At 42.8% G+C, this 23,059-nt stretch overlaps 1 protein-coding gene across 4 annotated transcripts in view; it reads left to right on the top strand.

Annotated features, from left to right (window-relative positions):
- The window catches only part of Setdb1 (SET domain bifurcated histone lysine methyltransferase 1), a 33,870-nt gene that overhangs the window by 10,106 nt on the left and 705 nt on the right, over window positions 1-23,059 (top strand). For 3 of the 4 annotated variants that reach the window (XM_021158714.3, XM_029475335.2, XM_085835668.1), the window contains exons 5-21: window positions 157-256; window positions 1,091-1,216; window positions 1,396-1,597; window positions 2,452-2,525; window positions 5,660-5,850; window positions 6,043-6,172; window positions 7,212-7,362; window positions 7,460-7,618; window positions 8,509-9,186; window positions 10,287-10,403; window positions 18,538-18,707; window positions 19,435-20,063; window positions 20,845-20,873; window positions 20,988-21,117; window positions 21,379-21,544; window positions 22,437-22,648; window positions 22,889-22,977. In XM_021158714.3, the coding sequence (XP_021014373.2) occupies window positions 157-256; window positions 1,091-1,216; window positions 1,396-1,597; window positions 2,452-2,525; window positions 5,660-5,850; window positions 6,043-6,172; window positions 7,212-7,362; window positions 7,460-7,618; window positions 8,509-9,186; window positions 10,287-10,403; window positions 18,538-18,707; window positions 19,435-20,063; window positions 20,845-20,873; window positions 20,988-21,117; window positions 21,379-21,544; window positions 22,437-22,648; window positions 22,889-22,977 (3,353 nt within the window). The remainder of the gene's footprint in view (window positions 1-156; window positions 257-1,090; window positions 1,217-1,395; window positions 1,598-2,451; window positions 2,526-5,659; window positions 5,851-6,042; window positions 6,173-7,211; window positions 7,363-7,459; window positions 7,619-8,508; window positions 9,187-10,286; window positions 10,404-18,537; window positions 18,708-19,434; window positions 20,064-20,844; window positions 20,874-20,987; window positions 21,118-21,378; window positions 21,545-22,436; window positions 22,649-22,888; window positions 22,978-23,059) is intronic. The other variant, XM_021158715.3, reaches the window with a different exon arrangement.

Genomic DNA, 23,059 nt, shown 5'->3' on the forward strand with positions numbered 1-23,059 from the left:
TTGTTTTGGCTTTACTTATTTGCAGCATTGGGATCTAAACCAGGGGTCCCTATGCATGTTAGACAAGGGCTGTCTCACTGAGTCCTTGTTATGTCTTCTCAAGTTGTGTCTAACTCAAAATACTCAGGGGTTTTTTTCCCTTCTATTTTCCTACAGCTTCGTGAAGCTATGGCTGCCTTAAGAAAATCAGCTCAAGACGTCCAGAAGTTCATGGATGCTGTCAACAAGAAAAGCAGTTCTCAAGATCTACATAAAGGTTAGTGTGAGAAGTGCCTGCATAGGTGAGAGGTGAGTTCTTTCTGGAATGTTACTGACAGTCAGCCTTCCATCTCAGAATGCTGTTTGACTTGGTCTCTTTTTTGTTGTTGTTTGTTTGTTTGTTTTTCGAGACAGGATTTCTCTGTATAGTCCTGGCTGGCCTGGAACTCAGAAATCTGCCTTCCTCTACCTCCCAAGTGTTGGGATTAAAGGCGTGTGCCACCACCGCCCGCCACTTGTCAGTCTCTTTTTAACATTAATTTTATGTCCACAGTCAGTCTGAGAGTTATTGATTGATACAGTGGCTCGGGCTGTTAACTGTTGTTACTGTTGCTGTCAATAAGGAGTTGTCAATAGTCGTTTGTGGCATAGGCTGGTAGACTATGCCAAAGGAGTTAGGAATGTGGTAAAGTTCTGTATTCATTTCTCCTGTTAGCATAAACAGTTGATTGTCTTGTGCTTCTGCCTCTATCCAAGAGTTTAGCAAGAGTTGCTAATGGTCACAGAATTTCAGTTGCCTCTGTTTCTACACCACCTTCTGTTTCTGAGATAGTATCTTCTGTATCCCAGGCTGGCCTTGAATTTTCTGTGTTGCTGAGGATGATCGTAAACTTTTGATCTTCTTGTCTTCCCTGAGAACTTGAGATTACAGGCATGAGCTATTATGCCAGGTGTATGCAGTGCTGAGGTTCAAATCCAGGGCTTTGTGCATGCTAGGCAAGCAGTCCAGCAGCTGAGCTACAGCCCATCCTACCTTACTGCCTGCCCTCTTGACCTTACCTTTCTCCATCCAACCACTCAAATCACTCTTTATAACAACTCTTGTTTATAGGAACCTTGGGTCAGGTGTCTGGAGAACTGAGCAAAGATGGGGACCTGATAGTCAGCATGCGGATTCTGGGCAAGAAAAGGACTAAGACGTGGCACAAAGGCACCCTTATTGCCATCCAGACTGTTGGTATGTGTGTTCGGGCTGGAGGAAGGACTAAGCAAAGGTAACCTGTAGGGCTTCCATTGCTGACTGTTTTTCCAAAGCCTTTCCTTTTGTCTTCTATGTTGCACCCAAGACTTAACATTGGAAATAACAGTTTTTTGTTTTCCTTTTTTAATATTTTGGTTCTCTTTTCTTTTATACAGGGCTAGGAAAAAAATACAAAGTGAAATTTGACAACAAAGGAAAGAGTCTGCTATCTGGGAACCATATTGCCTATGATTACCACCCTCCCGCTGACAAGCTGTTTGTGGGCAGTCGAGTGGTGGCCAAGTACAAAGATGGAAATCAGGTCTGGCTTTATGCTGGCATTGTAGCTGAGACCCCAAACGTCAAGAACAAGCTCAGGTATCTGGGCAGGGATTGTAGATTGTAGGAGAATGGGGCCTGGGAGCCTGGTGCCATCTCTTCATACTGTGGTCAGAATTTCACTGTTCAATTTTATGTCCTCAGTCCCTTCCTTATGATCTGAAACCGTTTCTCTCTCACTCTCTCTCTTTTTCATGGGGTGTGTGTGTGTGTGTATACTTTTTTATTTTAGATATCTCTGTACCTTGCTCAGACTGCCATCACACATCTTTTGTTTTTCTTTTTAACAAGTTAAAGTACCAAACTGTGATTTATTTATCTTACTTTGTGTGTATGGATATATTTGTGTGTATGTATATACATCACATGCATGCCTGCCTGAAGCGTGCAGGAACTAAAGGAGGATGTTGCATTCCCCTGGAACTGGAGTTACAGATAGTTGTAAGCCATTATGAGGGTTCTGGGAACTGAACTTATTAGGTCCTGGAAGCGATTAGAGTACTCTTAACTGCCCAACCATCGCTCCAACCCCACTATGACACTTATGTAGCCTAGATTGGTCTCAAACTCACAAACCACCTGCCTCTGTCTCTTGAGTGCTGAGATTATAGAAATGTCTCATATGCAACCTTGACTGGCCTGGAATTCACTATGTCAACAGGTTGGTGTGAAACATAAAAATCCTCCTACTTCCACCTCCTGAGTGCTGAGATTAAAGGTGTGTGCCTCCATGCCTGGAAGACAGAATAGTTTTCAGAAAAGAGGTTTTTTAGTATAAGGGGAAAATAAAGGGAGACTGGACTGACCTGTGTTTCAGAGAATGAAAAGAATAATAATGTACCCAGTGATAAGACATTCCCTATAATCTCCATGTCTGTTTCCTTTTCCTGCAGATTTTTAATTTTTTTTGATGATGGCTATGCTTCCTATGTCACTCAGTCAGAGCTGTATCCCATTTGCCGACCACGTAAGTGTCCCTACACAATTCCTCAGCTCTAATTTCTTACTCTGTTTTGTATGTCTTCTTAAGGTGGTAAAGTAAAAAGCTTGACTTCTGTTTTGGTGTTCCATTTTGTTTGGAGACATAGCATTGTTGCCTAACTTTGTAACCTGAATGAACCCTAAAAGATTCTGACTGACTTTATCAACTTACAGATTTGCTTTGATTTCATTTCTAAGGAACTTAGATTTAAAGAATGCTCTCATGTTTTACATTTCTGTTTGTATTGTCTACATAATACTTCTTATAGAAGCTGTGTCTGTGTGTGTGTGTGTGTGTGCGTGTGTGTCTGTGAGTATACGTATATACACATACATGCAGGCCCATATTCCTCACGTGCTGTCTACCTTCTTTGGTTTCCTTATTAATATTTTAATTTACTTAATTGTATGAATATTCTGCTTACAAATATGTCTGTGCATTTGAATTTCCTGGGACTGGAGTTGCCATGTAGGTGCTAGGATTTCAATTGGCACTGCCATTTCAATTGCACACCCCCATCGCTAACTTTTGTATGTATAGTCTAAGAATTAAACTCAGATGTAGCTTAGAACTGTCTATGTGGGGCTGGTGAGATGGCTCAGTGGGTAAGAGCACCCGACTGCTCTTCCGAAGGTCCAGAGTTCAAATCCCAGCAACCACATGGTGGCTCACAACCATCCGTAACGAGATCTGGCGCCCTCTTCTGGAGTGTCTGAAGACAGCTGCAGTGTACTTATATATAATAAATAAATAAATCTTTAACAAAAAAAAAAAAAGAAAGAACTGTCTATGTGACCAGACGAGCTTTGAACCTACAGCGATGCACATGCTTCTACTCCCACACTTACTTATTTTTAATCTCTGTGTATGTTGTACCTGTGCACTTAGCCATTGAGACCAGGTATGAAGACGTCCCATGTCTTCTATCACTCTCTTTCTTATTACATTGAAATAGGACATCTCACTGAAACAGAAATATACAATTTTGGCTAGGCTAGCTGGCCAGAGTATTTACATGTAGCTACCCTAAATGTGGAGTTATAAGCATACATAGCCTTTTGTTTTTAACATGGGTGTTGAGGATGCGTACTCAAGTCCACAAGCACACTTGTATAGTAAGAGTTCTTACCCACTGAACTATCTCCCTAGATCCACAATTGTTTGTGATTGCAGAAGAATCAATTACTTATTGTTAACATGGAAATAAACACATGGCAGAGTCTTTGAATTTTTAAATTTTATGTTTGCATGTTCACATGTGTTTGGGATTGTATGTAGGCCAAAGTTGATATTTGATGCCTTCCATAATTGTTGTCTACTTAATGTTAATTGAGGCAAAGTTATTGGCTAAACCTGGAACTTGTGAACTCCAGCTAGCCAACTGCAGCTAGCCAGGTTGCCTTGGGGATATTCTATTTCTGCTTTCTGAATGTTAGAATTATAGACAGTCTTCATACCATCTTAGCTTTTACATGGGTTCTATGAACTTGATCATCATGCTTGCATGGCAAGTGCTTTATCTACTTAACCATGTCTCCTGTAGTTCAAGCGGCCTTGAATTCTGTGTATAGTTAAGGTTGCTCTTTAACTTGTTTTGTTGGTTTTTCGAGACAGGGTTTCTCTGTGTAGCCCTGGCTGTCCTGGAACTCACTCTACTCTGTAGACCTGGCTGGCCTCGAACTCAGAAATCCCCCTGCCTCTGTGCCTCCTATGTGCTGAGATTATTGGTACATGACACCATTCATGACTATATTTTGTGCGTCTGTGTGCACACACATGTTTACATGCATGTGTGTAAGCCAGAAGTTAATGTTGGGTGTCTTCCTATTTTTCACCTGATGTCTTTAGACAGGGTCTTCCATTGAAGCTCTGACCAGTTGGCTTGGCTAAGCTAGCTTGCTGGCTGGTGGGTGGGTCATCATTCTTTTTGAATCTACCTTCCCCCCACAATGCTCAAGTTGCAGATGTGTGCCATGACACCCAGCCTATGTCAGCACTGGGTGTCTAAGTTAGGCTGGAGGATGGCTCAGCAGTTAAGAGTACTTGATGCTTTTGCAGAAAGACCCAAGCTCAGTTCCCAACACTCATATTTGGCAGCTCACAGCTTTCCGTAACTCCGGTTCCAGGGTACCCAGTGTGCTCTTCTGACTTCTTTTGGAGGACTGCACATGCATGATGTACAGAAATATGCAGGCAAAACACCTCAAATTAAAAAAAAAAAAAAAAACTTTAAAAGAAAGAAAAATTTGGGAGGAATGAAAAAAAGAAACAATAGACTGTGGTATATAGCTCAGTGGTGGACAGCTCTTTCCATGTGGATCACCAACATTAATTAGAAAAAGAAGCAAGTGCCGGGCGGTGGTGGCGCACGCCTTTAATCCCAGCACTCGGGAGGCAGAGGCAGGCGGATTTCTGAGTTCGAGGCCAGCCTGGTCTACAAAGTGAGTTCCAGGACAGCCAGGGCTATACAGAGAAACCCTGTCTCGAAAAACCAAAAAAAAAAAAAAAGAAAAAAGAAAAGAAAAAGAAGCAAAACTGGGCAGTGGTAGTTAGTGCACACCTTTAATCCCAGCACTTGGGAGGCAGAGGCAGGTGGATTTCTGAGTTCGAGGCCAGCCTGGTCTACAGAGTGAGTTCCAGGACAGCCAGGGCTAACAGAGAAACCCTGTCTCGAAAAACCAAAAAGAAAGAAAGAGAGAGAGAAGCAAGCAAGGCAGTGGTGGTATACACCTTTGATCCCGATACTCAGTAGACGGGCAAGAGGATCTCTGGAGGCTAGCTTGGTCTCCAGAGGAAAAGAAAAAAAAGAAAGAAACGAAGAGGAAAGGACTTACTGTTTCATAATAGTTTACTACTTCCACTGGTTAGTAAGATTTTCCATAAACTGAAATGTCTGTTTCTTTTACATGAATTGCTTAGGTTTGTATGTGGCTTAGTTTATTTATTATTTATATGTGCATTTGCACATTAGTCTCTGTACTTAAGATGGTCTTGGTTTTGCTTCCCTTGAGGTTATGAATTTATTTATTTTTTCTCTTTAAATTTTGAAAGTGCCAACCGTTCTTCCCTTTCAAGATATGTCCTTCCTGTCCTCAGCTCTGCTTTTTTCCTTTGGACAGTAAAAAAGACTTGGGAGGACATAGAAGATAGCTCCTGCCGAGACTTCATAGAGGAATATATCACTGCCTATCCAAACCGCCCAATGGTACTTCTCAAGAGTGGACAGCTTATCAAGACCGAGTGGGAAGGCACATGGTGGAAGTCTCGAGTTGAAGAGGTGGATGGCAGCCTAGTCAGGATCCTCTTTCTGGTAATGTTCTTCCAAAGAAGAATTTGTGGTAATATTAGGGGGCAGGTACCAGTAAAATGGTTAACTGTGGAAAGACACTTGCTGCCAAGCCTGATGATAAGAGGTGACACATGGTTTATATTCTTTACAAGAGACAGGATTGATTCTAATCCTGAACCTGCTTTTCTCCCTCCCTTTGCTCCTGCCTCCCAGGATGACAAAAGATGTGAGTGGATATATCGAGGCTCTACACGCCTGGAACCTATGTTTAGTATGAAGACATCCTCAGCCTCTGCAATGGAGAAGAAGCAAGGGGGGCAACTCAGAACCCGTCCTAATATGGGTATGTCCTAAAAGATAGCTAGGGAAGGGAAGAGACAGAGTAGACTAGCACAGAAAATTATGTATTGCAGCTGTCCTTTTATTTACCAGAGCAATACCACTAACTCACTGAATCAAGATAGATGTCTAAAATATTTTCATTAGTGTTGATGGCTTTGTGGAGCTGCCTCCACGTTGCTGTGTTTTTTAATTTGTTATAAATATCCACACATAGCCGGACATTTTGATGCACACATGTAATCAGTTCCGGCACTTGGAAGGCTGAAGTACGAATATCTGGAATTCAAGACCATTCTTGGCTACTTAGTGAGTTTGAGGCCAGTCATAATCATGTGACAATGCCCCAAAACAACAAAAGTCTTTCCAAAACCAGTGTTTACTAGTATATCCCCTTATTGGTATAAATAATAAAAACAAAAGAAGTTAACACTTAGAAAACGTGTGATTTGCCACTTTTGTATATGAATACAGGCATATTCATACCAATGTGCTTGTGTAGTCAGAGGACCATCTCAGCTTTAGAATTAACCTTCCTTGTTCATTGCTGTATGTGTTAGGCTAGGTTCCCTGCACTGGAGAAGCTCTATTCTCCCTCCTATTTCCCTACAGAAGCACTGCGGTTACAGACACATGCTGCTGTGCCTGGCTTTACATAGGTTCTATAGATTTGAATTCGGGTCCTTATACTTGTGTCACTAAGCCATCTTCATATTACATTTGCTGCATTCTTCTTGTTCTCATTTGGATTGGGTTTTCTTTTTGTTTTTTTTTTGTTTTTTGTTTTTTGTTTTTTTTTGAGAGGGGGTTTCTCTGTGTAGCACTGGCTGGCCTGGTACTCACCCTGTAGTTTAGGCTGGCCTTGCACTCACAGAAATCCACCTACTTCTACATTTCAAGTGCTGGGACTAATGGCATGCACAACCACCACCTGGCCATTTCCTGCATTTTTATATTACATTAGTTGATAGTGTATATGCATAAGAATATCTGGCACAGCTGTCATCCTCTCAGCAGTCAGTTTTCGTTTGTTTTTCCTGTAGGTGCTGTGAGGAGCAAAGGTCCTGTTGTTCAGTACACACAGGATCTAACCAGTACTGGAATCCAGTTTAAGCCCATGGAGCCCCTACAGCCTATAGCTCCACCGGCCCCACTTCCTATACCTCCTCTTTCCCCCCAAGCAGCTGACACTGAGTGAGTGCTCATCATTATTTTTACTTCCAGTTATTCTATTTTTTTACCACCAGTACTTTCTGAAGCCTTACTATATGGTCTCTCCTAATCCCCCTAGAAGCTTAGAAAGCCAACTTGCTCAATCACGAAAACAAGTAGCCAAGAAGAGCACATCATTCCGACCAGGATCTGTGGGCTCCGGCCATTCCTCCCCTACTTCATCCACACTCAGTGAAAATGTGCCTGCTGGGAAACTTGGGATAAACCAGACATATCGGTAAGACAGCCTCAGACACTGGGCAGCTTAACAACATGGACTCCAAGGACCTTTATTTTAAAGTTATGTTAGTGAGAAACTTGGACTTGAAAAGGCAGCTTCTGAGAAGCTGGTAATAAGATAGTTAAATTAGAAATTCCATATCTAAGAAACATACTGTTACAAGAAAGTCATTTGCCAAAACTTCTTGATCATAGTAACATCATCATTGCTTCAACAGAAAGGAGACATCATTGGGCCTTTTACTTGACTCTTAGGAGATGGCAAGGATGTTTTGAACCTTTGGTAGAACACTAGACTCTACTTCCATAACATAAAGAATACATTAGGGAGCAGTACCCTGTTGAGCTAGAGAGGCAACCTGTCTGAAGAGTCAACAGGGAGTAAGTAGCATTGTATTGCTTGTTGTCCAGGCTTGTTTGGTAAGGCAAAGAATCTGACATTATTCTTCAACATCCAGAGCACAGCTGGCTGGATGTATTGGTACACACCTGTAATCTCAGTTGTTGGGAGGACAGAGCAGAGGATTGGAAGCTAAAGGATAGCCTAGGCTACATGAAACTTTGTCTCAAACAACAGAACAGAAAAACTATATGAGGGCTGGAGAGATGGCTCAGCAGTTAAGATCACTGACTGCTCTTCTAGAGGTCATGAGTTCAGTTCCCAGCAACCACATGGTGGCTTACAACCATCTGTAATGGGATCTGATGCCCTCTTCTGGTGTGTCTGAAGACAGGACAGTGTACTCACATATATAAGAAATAAATAAGTCTTTAAAAAAGAAAAAAAACTGTATGAAAGATGAGAGAAATGGCTTAGCTGCAGGGAGGGGAAACTGTACAGCAGATAGGCTTGTGACCTTCTGATCTCATCTTGCTTTTCATTTGCAGATCACCTTTGGCCTCAGTAACATCTACCCCAGCACCTGCAGCCCCTCCAGTCCCACCAGGGCCTCCAACCCCTCCAGGGCCTCCAGCTCCTTCAGGGCCTCTAGCTCCTCCAGCCTTCCATGGCATGTTAGAGCGGGCACCAGCTGAGCCCTCCTACCGAGCCCCCATGGAGAAGCTTTTCTATTTACCTCATGTCTGCAGTTATACTTGTTTGTCCCGGATCAGACCCATGAGAAACGAACAGTATCGGGGCAAGAACCCTCTATTGGTTCCACTTCTGTATGACTTCCGGAGGATGACAGCACGGCGCAGAGTTAACCGCAAAATGGGCTTTCATGTAATCTATAAGACACCCTGTGGTCTCTGCCTTCGGACAATGCAGGAGATAGAGCGCTACCTTTTTGAGACTGGCTGTGACTTTCTGTTCCTGGAGATGTTCTGTTTGGATCCATATGTTCTTGTTGACAGAAAGTTTCAACCCTTTAAGCCTTTTTACTATATTTTGGACATCACCTATGGCAAGGAAGATGTTCCCCTGTCCTGTGTTAATGAGATTGACACAACTCCCCCACCCCAGGTGGCCTACAGCAAGGAACGCATTCCTGGCAAGGGTGTTTTCATTAACACAGGCCCTGAATTTCTGGTTGGCTGTGACTGCAAGGATGGGTGTCGGGATAAGTGAGTTGGCGGGGTGTACAGGCATTGCTGTCTCTGCCTTCAGGTTTATTACAGTTGCTTTTCTTTTTTATTTGTATTGCTTTCCCTGTTTTCCTTTCCCTCCTCTTTAAGCTAGAGTTCTGCTAAGGCCATTATGAAATACAGACACAGAAACTGGGTGCAGTGGCACATACCTGCAACTTCAGAATTTGAAATTCAGCATTGTGGCAGTTTCATCTTGAGTTCTGGGCCAGCCTAGGCTTCATAATAACTTTGAAGCTAGGCTGAGCTAGCTACGCAGTGAGTGAGTGAATGAGTGAGAGAGAGAGAGAGAGAGAGAGAGAGAGAGAGAGAGAGAGAGAGAGAGAATGAACATGAGATAGGGAGACCAGGGTCTGATAATCTTAGATGGCCCCAGGAGTAACCCTGGGAATGTAGGAGTTATGTTCTGTTCCTGTCCCCACTTGCTGTTTCTGTCTCCCCCTTTCTTAACCTTTCATTCTTGTGTTCACCATTTAGATTCTACTCTGTTCTCACTGTATCTTACTCATGCTTTTTCTCACTACCTTTACCCTATCCCCAGCCTTTGTTATTGGTTGATTTTTGCCCTAAGGTAAGGTTTGTTGAGGGAGTCCCTGGTGATGAGGCCTCGAAAGTTCCTGGCAAGGGAAAGAGTTTCCATAACCAAGAACTGCTTAAAAGTATGGCTTTAGCTCCACCTTTCCTATAACAGGGCTTGCTTCATGTTCAGCATGGCCCTGGAGGTTAGAGCCTTTGGTATTTCTCACATTTTAGGAAGTCCTTGCCAACAAAGTCACTCAGCCAGTGCACCTCCTGTGCACTTAGCCAGTGGTGCCACACATGGGCACCTTGGGCATGGCAGAGCCTGACCTGAGATAAATGACTGCAGCTAGCAAGTCCTAAGTTGTGAACTCAACTCAGTTTTAATTTAAGACAGCTCAAGCTGGCCCAGAACTCACTAGCTGAGGATAGCAGTTAACTCCTGATCCTCCCACCTCTATGTCTCAGATATTGGATTACAGATGTAGAAAGCTGTGTCCAGTTCCCATCCTCATGAGCCTCAGAAAACCACAACTCTAGTCACCCTTTTCTCTCTGCAGATCCAAATGTGCCTGCCACCAGCTAACTATCCAGGCCACAGCCTGTACCCCAGGGGGTCAAGTCAACCCTAACTCTGGCTACCAGTACAAAAGACTAGAAGAGTGTCTGCCCACAGGGTAAGTATTCAGTTTGGAGATGTCCTCAGAGAATTACATTGTTGTTTTTCTGTTTGTAAGAGCCTTTGGAAACTTAACTGTTGCCTTTGGGAGGCTGAAGCAGGAAGATAGTTTCAGACCCATCTGAGCTATGATACCAAAATTGTGTCTCAAAAAATATTGGAGAGTGATTAGAGAGGGGCTTTTTGGTTTTGTTTGTTTGGTTTGTTTTTGGTTTTGTGTTTTGGAGACAGGGTTTCTCTGTATAGCCCTGGCTGTTCTGGAACTCACTTTGTAGACCAGGCTGACCTCGAACTCAGAAATCCGCCTGCCTCTGCCTCCCACAACGCCCGGCCAATTACAGAGTTTTTAATAACTTTCTTATGCAGAAACCTTAGAAGGATGTGATAGCATATGCAGAAGGATTGCTTGATTTCTAGGTCAGCTTGGACTATGCAGCAAGACCTTGTGTAGAAACAAACAAAAATGGGACAGTGATGCTCAGTAGTTAAGAGCACTTGTTCTTGCAAAGGACTTGGGTTTGATTCTAGGACCTATATGGTGGCTCACAGCCAGCTGTTACTCCAGTTCCAGAGGATCTGGTACACACACGTGCACAGACATGCATGCAAGCAAAGCACTCAGACACCTAAGGTTAATTTCTTAGACATGTGAATGTTCTGATAATGACTTACCCTAGCAAGTGAGATGTATTCAGAGACAGTTGGAAGAATGAATGACAGGGCTTTGTTAACCTAAAATGAGAAGTTAGAATCAGGGCCAGGGGCTGGTGAGATGGCTCAGTGGGTAAGAACACTCCAAAGGTCCGGAGTTCAAATTCCAGCAACTACATGGTGGCTCACAACCATCCATAAACGACTAGAGAGTGGAATGAAAGAAGTAGAATGGAGGACAGTTCCCAGATGTTTGGCTTGAGGAAACAACTGGTCATTGACGCTGAGTTGGAAAACCAAAGGGTGCACAGCTTAGTGTGGTTTCACCTTGTTTTCAGCCATGTTAAATTAGGCAGTCCAAATACAAATGTGAAGAAGATGGTAACATTTCTGGAACAGGATGTACATGGTGGTGCATAAATCATTAAATCAGTATTCCCAGAGGCAGAGGCAGACCTCTGTGAGTTCGAGTCTAGCCTGTTTAACATTTGAGAACATTAAAAACAAATAGATAAAAAGATTTCTGGAGCAAAGTTAAGGGCTCGACAAAAAGACCCCGGTGTCCTAAGTAGAGAAACAATAATTTTGAATGAATGCAGTATTTGGAGTTTGCATCAATATCTGAGACTCAGGACAAGTTTGAAAGAAGAAATAGAGTGAGAATGGAAAATAGTTCAGCAAACTATACATGGAATAAGAACCCAGTCCTTTAGTGTACAGGGAAAGGGAAAAGCATACAGAAGATTACTTCATTTTTCATAATCAAAGGGTCTACTTTTAAATTGAAAGGTATGCTTACTCTGGAGGTATAGCTTGGTGATAGAGCACTTGTCCATCATGTATGAGGCCCTGGGTTCATTTCTCAGCATAATAAACAAAAAGATTCCCATTAAGACATAATTAGATCCGGGTGGTGATTGTAAACACCTTTACTTGAAGCATTCTAGATGCAGAGGCACATGGAACTCTGAGTTCGAGGCCAGTTTGGTCTACAAAGCAAGTTTCAGGACAGCCAAAAATACACAGAAAAGCCTTGTTTTGAAAAAAGAGAATCGCTAGGCAGTGGTAGTGCACACCTTTAATCCCAGCACTCAGGAGGCAGAGGCAGGTGGATTTCTGAGTTCGAGGCCAGCCTGGTCTATAAAGTGAGTTCCAGGACAGCCAGAGCTACACAGAGAAACCCTGTCTCGAAAAACAAACAAAAAGGAGAATCAAAGGTTGTGGTATATAGCTTAGAAGAATGATTGCCTAGTGTCCACAGAGTCTTGGGTTCGAACACCAGCACACCAGCACAAAATATACTGGTTGGGGACATGGAGACTGGAGGTTCTGAAGTGTGAGTTCATCCTCAGCCTCATAGTAATATCAAGGTCAACCTGGGTACATGAGACTCTGTCCCTCCAGTTCCAGGGCTTTCTTCTAGAGTACCTATACTCAGCTGTGTTTGTGTACATGCGCACACACACACACAGTTTAATAAAAAGAAAAAAATGTGGGTGCAGTGGGTGAAAATTTATAATCCCAGAATTTAGGAAGCATAGACTGAAGTATCTTTGGAAGTTGAAAGCCAGCCTGGTCTACCTAGTGAGTTTTTTAGGACAGTCAGAGCTACATATGCAATCTGTTTCTGTCAAAGAGAAACATGACTAGGGGCTGGAGAATGGCTCAGTGGTTAAGAGCACTACCTTCTCTTCCAGAGGACTGAGGTCAAATTCCCAGCAACCACATAGAGGAAAGTTAATCAGGAAAGCATGTGATCCAGAAAACAGTAGACCCAACCAAAAGGACAAATGAAGGAAATGTCAGAGATGCTGGTGAGGGGACGGTCTCACAGGGTCACATGGCACTTCATGTGGAGACCCAGCAGTGCTCAAGTATGGCAGATAACTGCTGGGGTGGCTTCCTGGGAAGATGAATTCATGGCAAACTTGAGAGGAGATTTAGACTGTTGGGAAATTAGTTAATTTGCGTTGAACATAGAGAAAACAAAGCAGAGAACAGCTGACTGGTAGTATATACCTATCATCCTATCTTGTTTTGGTGTTTTGAGGTAGAGATCTGCCTTCCTAGTGCTGGGAGTAAAGGCATTTCCACTGCCTAACTTCCTTACATAATTGAAAAATATTCTGAAGCCAGGTATGACAGCACACACTTATACTATAATCCTAATGCTTAGAAGGCTAAAGCAAAATAATGGCAAATTCAAGGCCAGCCCAAGCTACAACAAACAACAACACAGGTCAGGGATGGTTGTGCATGCCTGTTAATCCAACACTCAAGAGTATTGTCAGGATCAAGAAGACCAAGTTGTGCTGGTGAGATGACTCAGTGGTTAAGAGCACTGACTGCTCTTCCAGAGGTCCCGAGTTCAATTCCCAGAAACCACATGGTGGCTCACAACCATCTGTAATGGGATCTGGTATGTCTGAAGACAGTGACAGTGTACTCATATACATAAAGTAGATAAATCTTTTTCAAAGAAAAAATACAAAGCCACCTTTGCCTCTGCAGCTGATCCAAGGACAGGGCAGCCTGTGTTACATGAAATGAGATCCTGTCCAGAAGAGCTTAAAAAAAAATAGAGAAAGAAAAGAAAAATGTTGAAATGTTGAGTATAGCTTAATGCAGTGCTTGCCTAGTGTTCATGTAGCAGCAGGTTTGATCCACAGTACTGAATATGTGTAGTACATACCTGTAAGGCCTCCTGAAATCACACCATTCTAGAGGAGGAAACAAACAAAAAACATAGACATTTTTAAATCAAAATACAAATTGGACTGCTGCTCATGGCCTTTAATCCTAGCACTGAGGAGGCAGAGGCAGGCAGATCTCTGTGAGTTCTAGGACAGCCTGGTTTATAGGAAATCTTTGGTTATTAGGTAGTTTTGCTTTTGTTGTCTCTGGTTTTGAGTTAGGGATAGAACCCAAAGCCTTGCTTCAGTGTTTTGAATGAAAATGTTTACCACAGGTTCCAATCTTTGCATGTTTGGTGGAACTGTTTGTTAAGGATTAGATGTGGCCTTGTTGGAGAAGATATGTCACTAGGGGTGGTGAGGTGTTAAAAACCCATGCTATTCTAGTTAGTGTTTTCTCTCTGCCTGATGTAAGCTCTCAGCTACTGCTCCAGTGCCATGCCCCACAACATAATGATGGAGGACTCACCTGCAAAAAAAAAAAAAAAAAAGATTTATTTATTTTATTTATATGAGTACATTATTGCTCAGGACCTCTGGAAGGGCAATCAGTGCTCTTAACCACTGACCCATCTCTCCAGCCCCAGATGCTTTCTTTTATATGTTGAGGTGTATGTTTGTAGCAATAGAAAAGTAACTTAAGATTACCACTTAAGGGGCCTGGAGAGATGGCTCAGCGGTTAAGAGCATCTTCTAGAGGTCCTGAGTTCAATTCCCAGCAACTACCTGGTGACTCACAACCATCTGTATTGGGAATCTGATGCCCTCTTCTGGTGTGCCTGAAGATAGCGACAGTATACTCACATACATGAAATAAATAAAATAATTTTTGCTAAACTTTAAAAAAAAAAATGATTACCATTTAACTACATATCCAGTCCTACACTACAAGAAACAGACTTTACCTTCTCTCTTTAAAAGAAAAAGGGGGGGGGGGGGCGCTGGAGAGATGGCTCAGAGGTTAAGAGCACTGACAGTTCTTCTAAAGGTCCTGAGTTCAATTCCCAGCAATCACATTGTGGCTCACAACCATCTGTAGTGGAATCCGATGCACTCTTCTGGTGTGTCTGAAGACAACTACAGTGTACTCATATAAAAAAAAATAAATTAATTAATTAAAAAATAAATAACCAGAAAAAGATTTCAATTCTTTTTTGAGACAAGTTCTCCATCTAGGGCTGTCGTTGAAACTTGCCATCTACCTAGCTTGGCCTCCCAAGTGCTAGAATTACAAGCCTGCAGAAATATATATCTAGCAAAAATATTTCTGAATAAGTATAAATATATGTCACTCACATTTAAAACTATTAGTTCCCCAATACACATTGATTTCATTCTAACCCTTGACTTGGAAAACACTGTACTCTCTCACTAGCCTACTTCTCTCCCTCTAACGTTTGAAGTGTGTTTATATCCATTACTTCCTAGATCCATTTCACTCTGTTTTGTTTTTGGTTTTTGTTTTTTTGTTTTTTTTTTTTTTTAGCCTACCTCTGGGGGTTTTGTGCAGGAGATGTGTTCTTGGCACCCTCCACTGCTTTTGTTTGGTTGGCTTTAACCTTGATCTCTCAGTTTCAGTCTCCAGTCTTCAACCTGTCCCTGGGTACTTGAAAAGTAGGCCTTTTCCCCTGGGAGTTTGTTTTGTTTGTTGGACATGGCCTCCATTGCTAGACCAGCTTCCATCTCACTGTATAGCCAATGGTGACTTTGAATTCTTCATCCTTATGTGTCTACCTCAAGTGTTGGAATTCTAGGCGTTTACCACACACATAGTATATACTCTGTTTTCACTCTCTCATTTCTCTTTTACAGCACCACAATTGTACTTTTTCTAAGTATTTATAACAACTTCCTTGACTCAATTGTGGGATCTTTTTTCACATTAATACAAGCTTACATTGTGTCCAATCCCTGCCCTACCCCAGTCCCACTACCTAGTGCAGTGTGACAGAGTAGCCACTGAATACCTAGTGCAGTGTGACAGAGTAGCCACTGAATACCTAGTGCAGTGTGACAGAGTAGCCACTGAATACCTAGTGCAGTGTGACAGAGTAGCCACTGAATACCTAGTGCAATGTGACAGAGTAGCCACTGAATACCTAGTGCAGTGTGACAGAGTAGCCACTGAAAGACATTTTGCGGAATGAATAAATGATACTTAGTATACTTACTCCGATGGCTTCCTGTGCTGGTAACAAATGTGAATAGCCCCTAATTCCTAATAGGCCTTCCCTAGGTATGGCCTAGAATTCACTAGTGCTGAGATTAAAGGCATGCACCACTATACCCAATAGGCTTTTCCTTTTTTTGTTGTTTTTTATGTGACATGGCCAGGGATAATGACCACATCTTTAGATTTATTTATTTTATGTATGTGAGTAGTACACTGTTGCTCTCTTTAGACACACCAGAAGAGGGCATCAGATCTCATTACAGATGGTTGTGAGCCACTATGTGATGTGGTTGCTGGGAATTGAACTCAGGACCTCTGGAACAGTAGTCCATGCTCTTAACCACTGAGCCAACTCTCCAGACAGCCAGCGCCTCCCCTCCCCCCATAGGCTTTTAAGGATGCACACAGTAAAGCGGTTCCCAGGAGACGTGCTGATGTGTGATACTGCAAACTGCTCAAACTTTAGTCCTGTGAATGCATTTTTGTCTGTGTATCTCACAGTAATCCCACTTAGTGTTTTGTTTTGGTTTTTGGTTTTGTTTTGTTTTATTTTTCTTTTTACTTATTTTTGTGGTGCTAGCAGTCAAGCCAAGGTACCTCAACAGTCCTTTCTAAAGTTGGGGTAAAAATTAATCTTTATTTTTATTTTATTGTTGAATTGTTTTAGATTTACTCTTACTTTGTATGTATGTCTTACATACATGCATGTATGTGCACTATGTGTATGCCTTTTGGATCCCCTGGAATTGGGTTTACAAATGGTTCTAAGCCACCATCTGAATGCTGTGAACTGAATCCAGGTCCTCTGTAAGAGCAACAAGTGATCCTAACTGCTGAGCCATCTCTCCAGCCCCTTGTATTTTGAGACAGGTTCTCAGATAGCCCTGGTTGACTTTGAATTCTCAGTGTTGCCAAGGATGGCCTTGAGTTTCTGAAACTCCTGCATCCACCACCTAAATCCTGGGCTTACAGGTATTTACCACCATCACCAGTGTATGCAGTGCTAGGATCTAATTCAGAGGTTCTTGCACACACATTACATAACTAAGCTACATCCCCTGCCCTCATGGATCTGTGTAGTCTGATGGTAGTGCATATGTAAATCAGAGGTCAATATACTATGTCTTTTCTCTTTACCTCCCCTCCCTTCCTTCCCCCTCAGGGTTTCTCTGTGTAGCCTTGGCTGTTTAGAGTGTTAGCCTCTGCCTCTGCCTCCGGAATGCTGGGATTAAAGGTATACACCAACAACTGGCAAGTATTTGTACTTTTTATCAGGAAGTTTTATTTTATATTATATTTCCACAGTTTTGAGACAGGATCTCTCTTTGTAGCCTTCACTGTGCTAGAACTCAAGTGTGTTCACCAGGCTGGCATTGAACTCAGATCACCTGCATCTGCCTCACATATTTTCTCTTTTCTTCAGTTGTTGAATTGGTAATATGAAGTCAGAATTACTATGATCCTTTTCTTTGTGCATTCCCAATGTTTGAACACAACTTTTTAGTTGTTTTATTTTTTTGTTTTTCGAGACAGGATTTTGCTGTGTAACTTTGGCTGTCATGGACTCTGTAAACCAGGCCTCAAACTCAGGATCTGCCTGCCTCTTCTTCCCAAGTGCTGGGATTAAAGGTGTGCGCCACCACTGCCCGGTGACACAACTCTTGTTAAATGAATGTTTATTGAAAACAACGTATTGGCACATGCCTGTAATCCTAGCATTTGAAAGGTAGAGATAAGTTGCTGTCTGGGTTCTAGGCAAGCCTGGTGTATGTAGTGAGTTCCAGGATGGCCCTGTCGCAAAAAAAAGAAAGTAAACTAACCCCGCCCTAAATGTTTTCTGAAAGAATATCAGCTTTATGCTAACAAAAGAATTGTACCGCCGGGCGTGGTGGCGCACGCCTTTAATCCCAGCACTTGGGAGGCAGAGGCAGGCGGATTTCTGAGTTCGAGGCCAGCCTGGTCTACAAAGTGAGTGCCAGGACAGCCAGGGCTACACAGAGAAACCCTGTCTCGAAAAACCAAAAAAAAAAAAAAAAAAAAAAAGAATTGTACCAATATTATTATAATTTTCTTATCTATTTCCTTTTGGTATATATATAATCTGGCTTCTGCTTTTCTTCTGTGTCTGTTTCTAGATGTCCGTTTTTTATTACATTTATGGGGTGGGGGCAGGTGTGCATAGATCAGAAGACAGCTTGGAGGAATTGGTTCTCTCCTTCTACCTTGTGGCCTCCAGGGGTTGAACTTAGGTCATCAGTCTTGGTGAAAAGTTCTTTTACCCAATAAGCTGGCTCACCAGCTTCCCTACTTGTATCAACTGAGACAACCATAAACTTACTTCTGTAGTCTGAATCACCTCATTGTTTGCTAATCCTTTCTCCAGGGGTTAGGCCTCTGTCACTTATTATCTGCAGTATTACTATGAATATTGTGAAACACTTGCCTTCTGAATTATGTTCTTGGTCTTTATTTTCACATGAGTCCAAGAGGATAGATGGATCATTCCAAAAATCCACTATCTCGGGTCACTACCTCCTTGATGATCTTTGCTTGTGACATGTGTTAGAGATTTAAGTCTATCAGTAACTATCGTTGACTGTATTCTAACCTCCCAGGGTTTATGAGTGTAACAAACGCTGCAATTGTGACCCAAACATGTGCACAAATCGGTTGGTGCAGCATGGTCTGCAGGTTCGACTACAGCTGTTTAAGACACAGAACAAGGGCTGGGGCATCCGCTGCTTGGATGATATTGCCAAAGGCTCTTTTGTCTGCATTTATGCAGGTTAGTGATAAAAAAGGGGTTTTACCCTATGAGGTTTGGGACGTGGGAGGTCAAGGAAAAGTTGAACATAGCAAAGTGTTAGTGGGTATGGTAGCACATGTCTATAATCCAAGCACTCAGAAGATGAAGGCAGAAAATTTGAGAGTAGGAGATAACCTGGGCTACAGAGCTAGACTTTACCTCACAAAAAAACAAAACAAAACAGTGTTTGAGGAGTGGAAATGTAGCTCAGGAGAACAATGCATGCTTAGTTTTCAGGAGGCGCTGGATCACTCCCTAACATTAAAAAAAAAAGAAAGGATGGATGGATGCATAAAGTGTTTGACAGTTGAACTCGGAATAAGAGGAGATGGAAATCTCTTCTATAAAGGACATGATAAGTGATATATACCTGAATAGGTAGGACCTGAGAGGGGCAAAGGTACTTCTTAAACAGTAGAAGGGAATCAGATTTTGGCTATTGATGTTTCTTTCAGTGAGAGACCTCATTTAATTGTATTATTTTCTCCGAGAGATATTTTAACACAGCTAGGAAGTACCAAGGAGGTAAACAAAAAGAAAAAAAAAAGAAAAAAAGAAAAAAAAAATTGGGAAGGGCAAAGCAACAAGCTGCAGTGACATTGACTTAATGTCAGAGGCAAAGGTGGCAAAGTAAGCATATAATAGAAGATTTACCCTGCTGGTGGGTGTAGTACTGATGAAGACCATCAATTCTCTTGATTCTCAGGCAAAATCCTGACAGATGACTTTGCAGACAAAGAAGGCCTGGAGATGGGTGATGAGTACTTTGCAAATCTGGACCACATTGAAAGTGTGGAGAACTTCAAGGAAGGATATGAGAGTGATGTCCCCACTTCCTCTGACAGCAGTGGGGTAGATATGAAGGACCAGGAAGATGGCAACAGCGGTTCAGAGGACCCTGAAGAATCCAATGATGACAGCTCTGATGATAACTTCTGTAAGGATGAGGACTTCAGCACCAGTTCAGTGTGGCGTAGCTATGCTACCCGGAGGCAGACTCGGGGTCAAAAGGAGAATGAATTGTCTGAGATGACTTCCAAGGACTCCCGCCCCCCAGACCTCGGGCCTCCGCATGTTCCTATCCCTCCCTCAGTATCTGTAGGGGGCTGTAATCCACCTTCCTCTGAAGAGACACCCAAGAACAAGGTGGCCTCCTGGTTGAGTTGCAATAGTGTCAGTGAAGGTGGATTTGCTGACTCTGACAGCCGTTCCTCCTTCAAGACTAGTGAAGGTGGAGATGGCCGTGCTGGGGGAGGCCGGGGAGAGGCTGAAAGGGCCTCTACCTCAGGATTGAGCTTCAAGGATGAAGGAGAAAATAAGCAGCCTAAAAAAGAGGTAAGAACTTTTCCCCTCCAGAAATTACTTACTTTAACTCACAGCCCTGGAGGTACAAAGCTGCATTTGGTGATGGCCATCCTAGCTGGCAGACTCCCAAGGCAGTGTAAGGCGTTCCATGGCTAGAATCAGGGAATATCTATTTGTGTTAAAAGCAATTCCTTTTAGCATTGGTACAAATGAAGATTGAGACACAGGGCCTTACCCCTTTCAAGGCTCCATCTCAAAGGCAAAGGAATAAAGAATTGATTCTAAATATGTAGGGTTTACTGCTGATGGGATTTTGTTTTGTTTTGTTGTTTTTCAAGACAGGGTTTCTCTGTGTAGCCCTGGCTCACTTTGTAGACCAAGCTGGCCTCGAACTCAGAAATCTGCCCGCCTCTGCCTCCCAAGTGCTGGGATTAAAGGTGTGTGCCACCACTGGCTGGCTGCTTTTTTTTTTTTTTTAATTGCTGTTTTTAGTTAGGCAGGGTCACAGTACACTCCAGGTTAGCCTGAAATTTGCTATTACAAATTTAATGTTGAAATACTCCCCATTACAGATAGTAAAACTGTTGGGTCCATGAAGCACAGAGCTCACGAGACCCATTATTGAGAAAGATTAAAGGCCCTTGCCAGGAGAGTATACTGTTGATTGTGAATGATAACAAGTTACAACATGATTTCCCTACATCACCACCTTTAGTGTGTCTCTTGCTGGCTATGGTAATGCTGTCTTTGGAGATCTTCTGTTACCTTGGACCATGAAATCATTTTTAACCTTTCCCTTGTTCCTTTCCAGGACCCTGAGAACCGAAACAAGACGTCAGTGTAAGTGCTTGCTTTTTCATCCTTTTAAGTCTTCCTCTCCTCTTAAGCACACAAAAGAAGCCTAAGAAACAACCAGTAGCAACTTGACCCTCTCAATCTTTGACCTTCCCATAGAGTTACTGAAGGCTCTCAGAATCATGGACATAATCCTCCCATGAAGTCTGAAGGGCTTCGCCGACCAGCTAGTAAAATGTCTGTGCTCCAGAGCCAGCGAGTTGTGACTTCTACTCAGTCAAACCCTGATGTGAGTGACCGTCTTATGCTTATGCTGCCTTCTGTTTTATTCAGTCCAAGTAAAGGAGCACACAATAGTCCACCTCAAGTTCTTGGCTAGATTGACTGTTAAGTCTCTTCTTGGGCTTTGACTTTGTGTTTTGTTCTCCAGCATCTAATCATTATCTTATTATAGCCATAGCCCCTCTTGCCAAATCATGGGTAAAAGCATTAACTTGGGCAGCCTTTCCATAAACTTCTCATCTTTCTTCACACCCTTCTGTCTCCCCAGGATATCCTGACACTGTCCAGCAGCACAGAAAGTGAGGGGGAAAGTGGAACCAGCCGAAAACCCACTGCTGGTCAGACTTCAGCCACAGCCGTTGATAGTGATGACATCCAGACCATCTCTTCTGGCTCTGACGGTGATGACTTTGAGGACAAGAAGAACTTGTCAGGTAGTCTGAGAATGTTTGGATGTAGTGGGAAGGAACAGGAAAAGTAGGAAAAACACTTTTAAAAGAAGGAAATAAGCCGGGCGTGGTGGCGCATGCCTTTAATCCCAGCACTCGGGAGGCAGAGGCAGGTGGATTTCTGAGTTCGAGACCAGCCTGGTCTACAGAGTGAGTTCCAGGACAGCCAGGGCTATACAGAGAAACCCTGTCTCAGAAAAAAAAAAAAAAAAAAAGGAGGAGGAGGAAATAATTCAGATCCTAAGAGTTGGGCAGATTTCCCACCTCAGCTGAACTGTTGAACTGCCATGTGCCCTTCCCTTCTTCCCCATATCCCTCCTTTTCTTCAGCTCCTTAGTTCAACATAACTATTCGTGCTTTTAATAAAGTGTGACAAACAATCTCAGCCTGGTGCCCAAACCTGTACTTGAGCATCTGGGATGCTGAGACAGAAAGCTTGTGGGTTTAAGACACCTGAGTTAAGAGGAAGCCTCATCTGAAACAATGTAACTTATGGTCTTCACCACCCCAAGACAAGTTTCTTTGTAGCCCTGATTGTTCTGGAACTCCCTATATAGACAAGGTTGGCCTTAAACTCCAGAGATCTACCTACCTCTGCCTACCAAGTGCTGGGGCTAAAGGTGTGCACCAGCCATACTTGGCCATGATTTAGGGTCTTAGCCTGAATTTAGCTAGCTTATTGCAGTGATTGGAATAAAAGTGAGGAGAAATGGGGCACGGTCGTAACATATGTAATTCCAGCACTTGGTAGAAAAGGGAGGGGCACAGGAGGATCACAAGTTTGAGACCAGCTTGGCTTACAATGAAAGTGGTAGAATGTATAGTCGGAAGTTGGGATGATGAGCACCACCACCCTTTTTTTTTTTTTTCTTTCCAGGACCAACAAAGCGCCAGGTGGCAGTAAAATCAACCCGAGGCTTTGCTCTTAAATCAACCCATGGTATTGCCATTAAATCAACCAACATGGCTTCCGTGGACAAGGGGGAGAGTGCACCAGTTCGTAAGAACACACGCCAGTTCTATGATGGTGAAGAGTCTTGCTACATCATTGATGCCAAACTTGAAGGCAACCTAGGCCGCTACCTCAATGTGAGACTCTGAACCACCTCTATGTGTAGGGTTATGCCATTGCCCTCAAATTCCTAACTTTTTAAAGATACTGTGTCAACAACCTACCTTTGCTTATAAGTTGATTTCATAGAGTGAAGTAGCTTTCTTTCAAAACATCACTGCTATAGTATATAATGGAGGAGAGATCAGATGTGTGTGTGTGTTCTCACAAAGCAAGATGTTTCCCTGGTTGAACGACTGTCATCTTTAAATTTACAGCACAGTTGCAGCCCCAACCTGTTTGTCCAGAATGTGTTTGTGGATACCCATGATCTTCGCTTCCCTTGGGTGGCCTTCTTTGCCAGCAAGTAAGGGGGATAATGAGGAAGGGGCAAGTTGTATGGAAATCGGGGTGAGGTGTACCTTCCTTTGTGGTCAGGCTTCACTTTT

This window comes from Mus caroli, unplaced genomic scaffold, assembly GCF_978045245.1.
Source record: "Mus caroli unplaced genomic scaffold, Mus_caroli_1 scaffold_3, whole genome shotgun sequence".
In the NCBI taxonomy this organism is placed as follows: domain Eukaryota; kingdom Metazoa; phylum Chordata; class Mammalia; order Rodentia; family Muridae; genus Mus; species Mus caroli.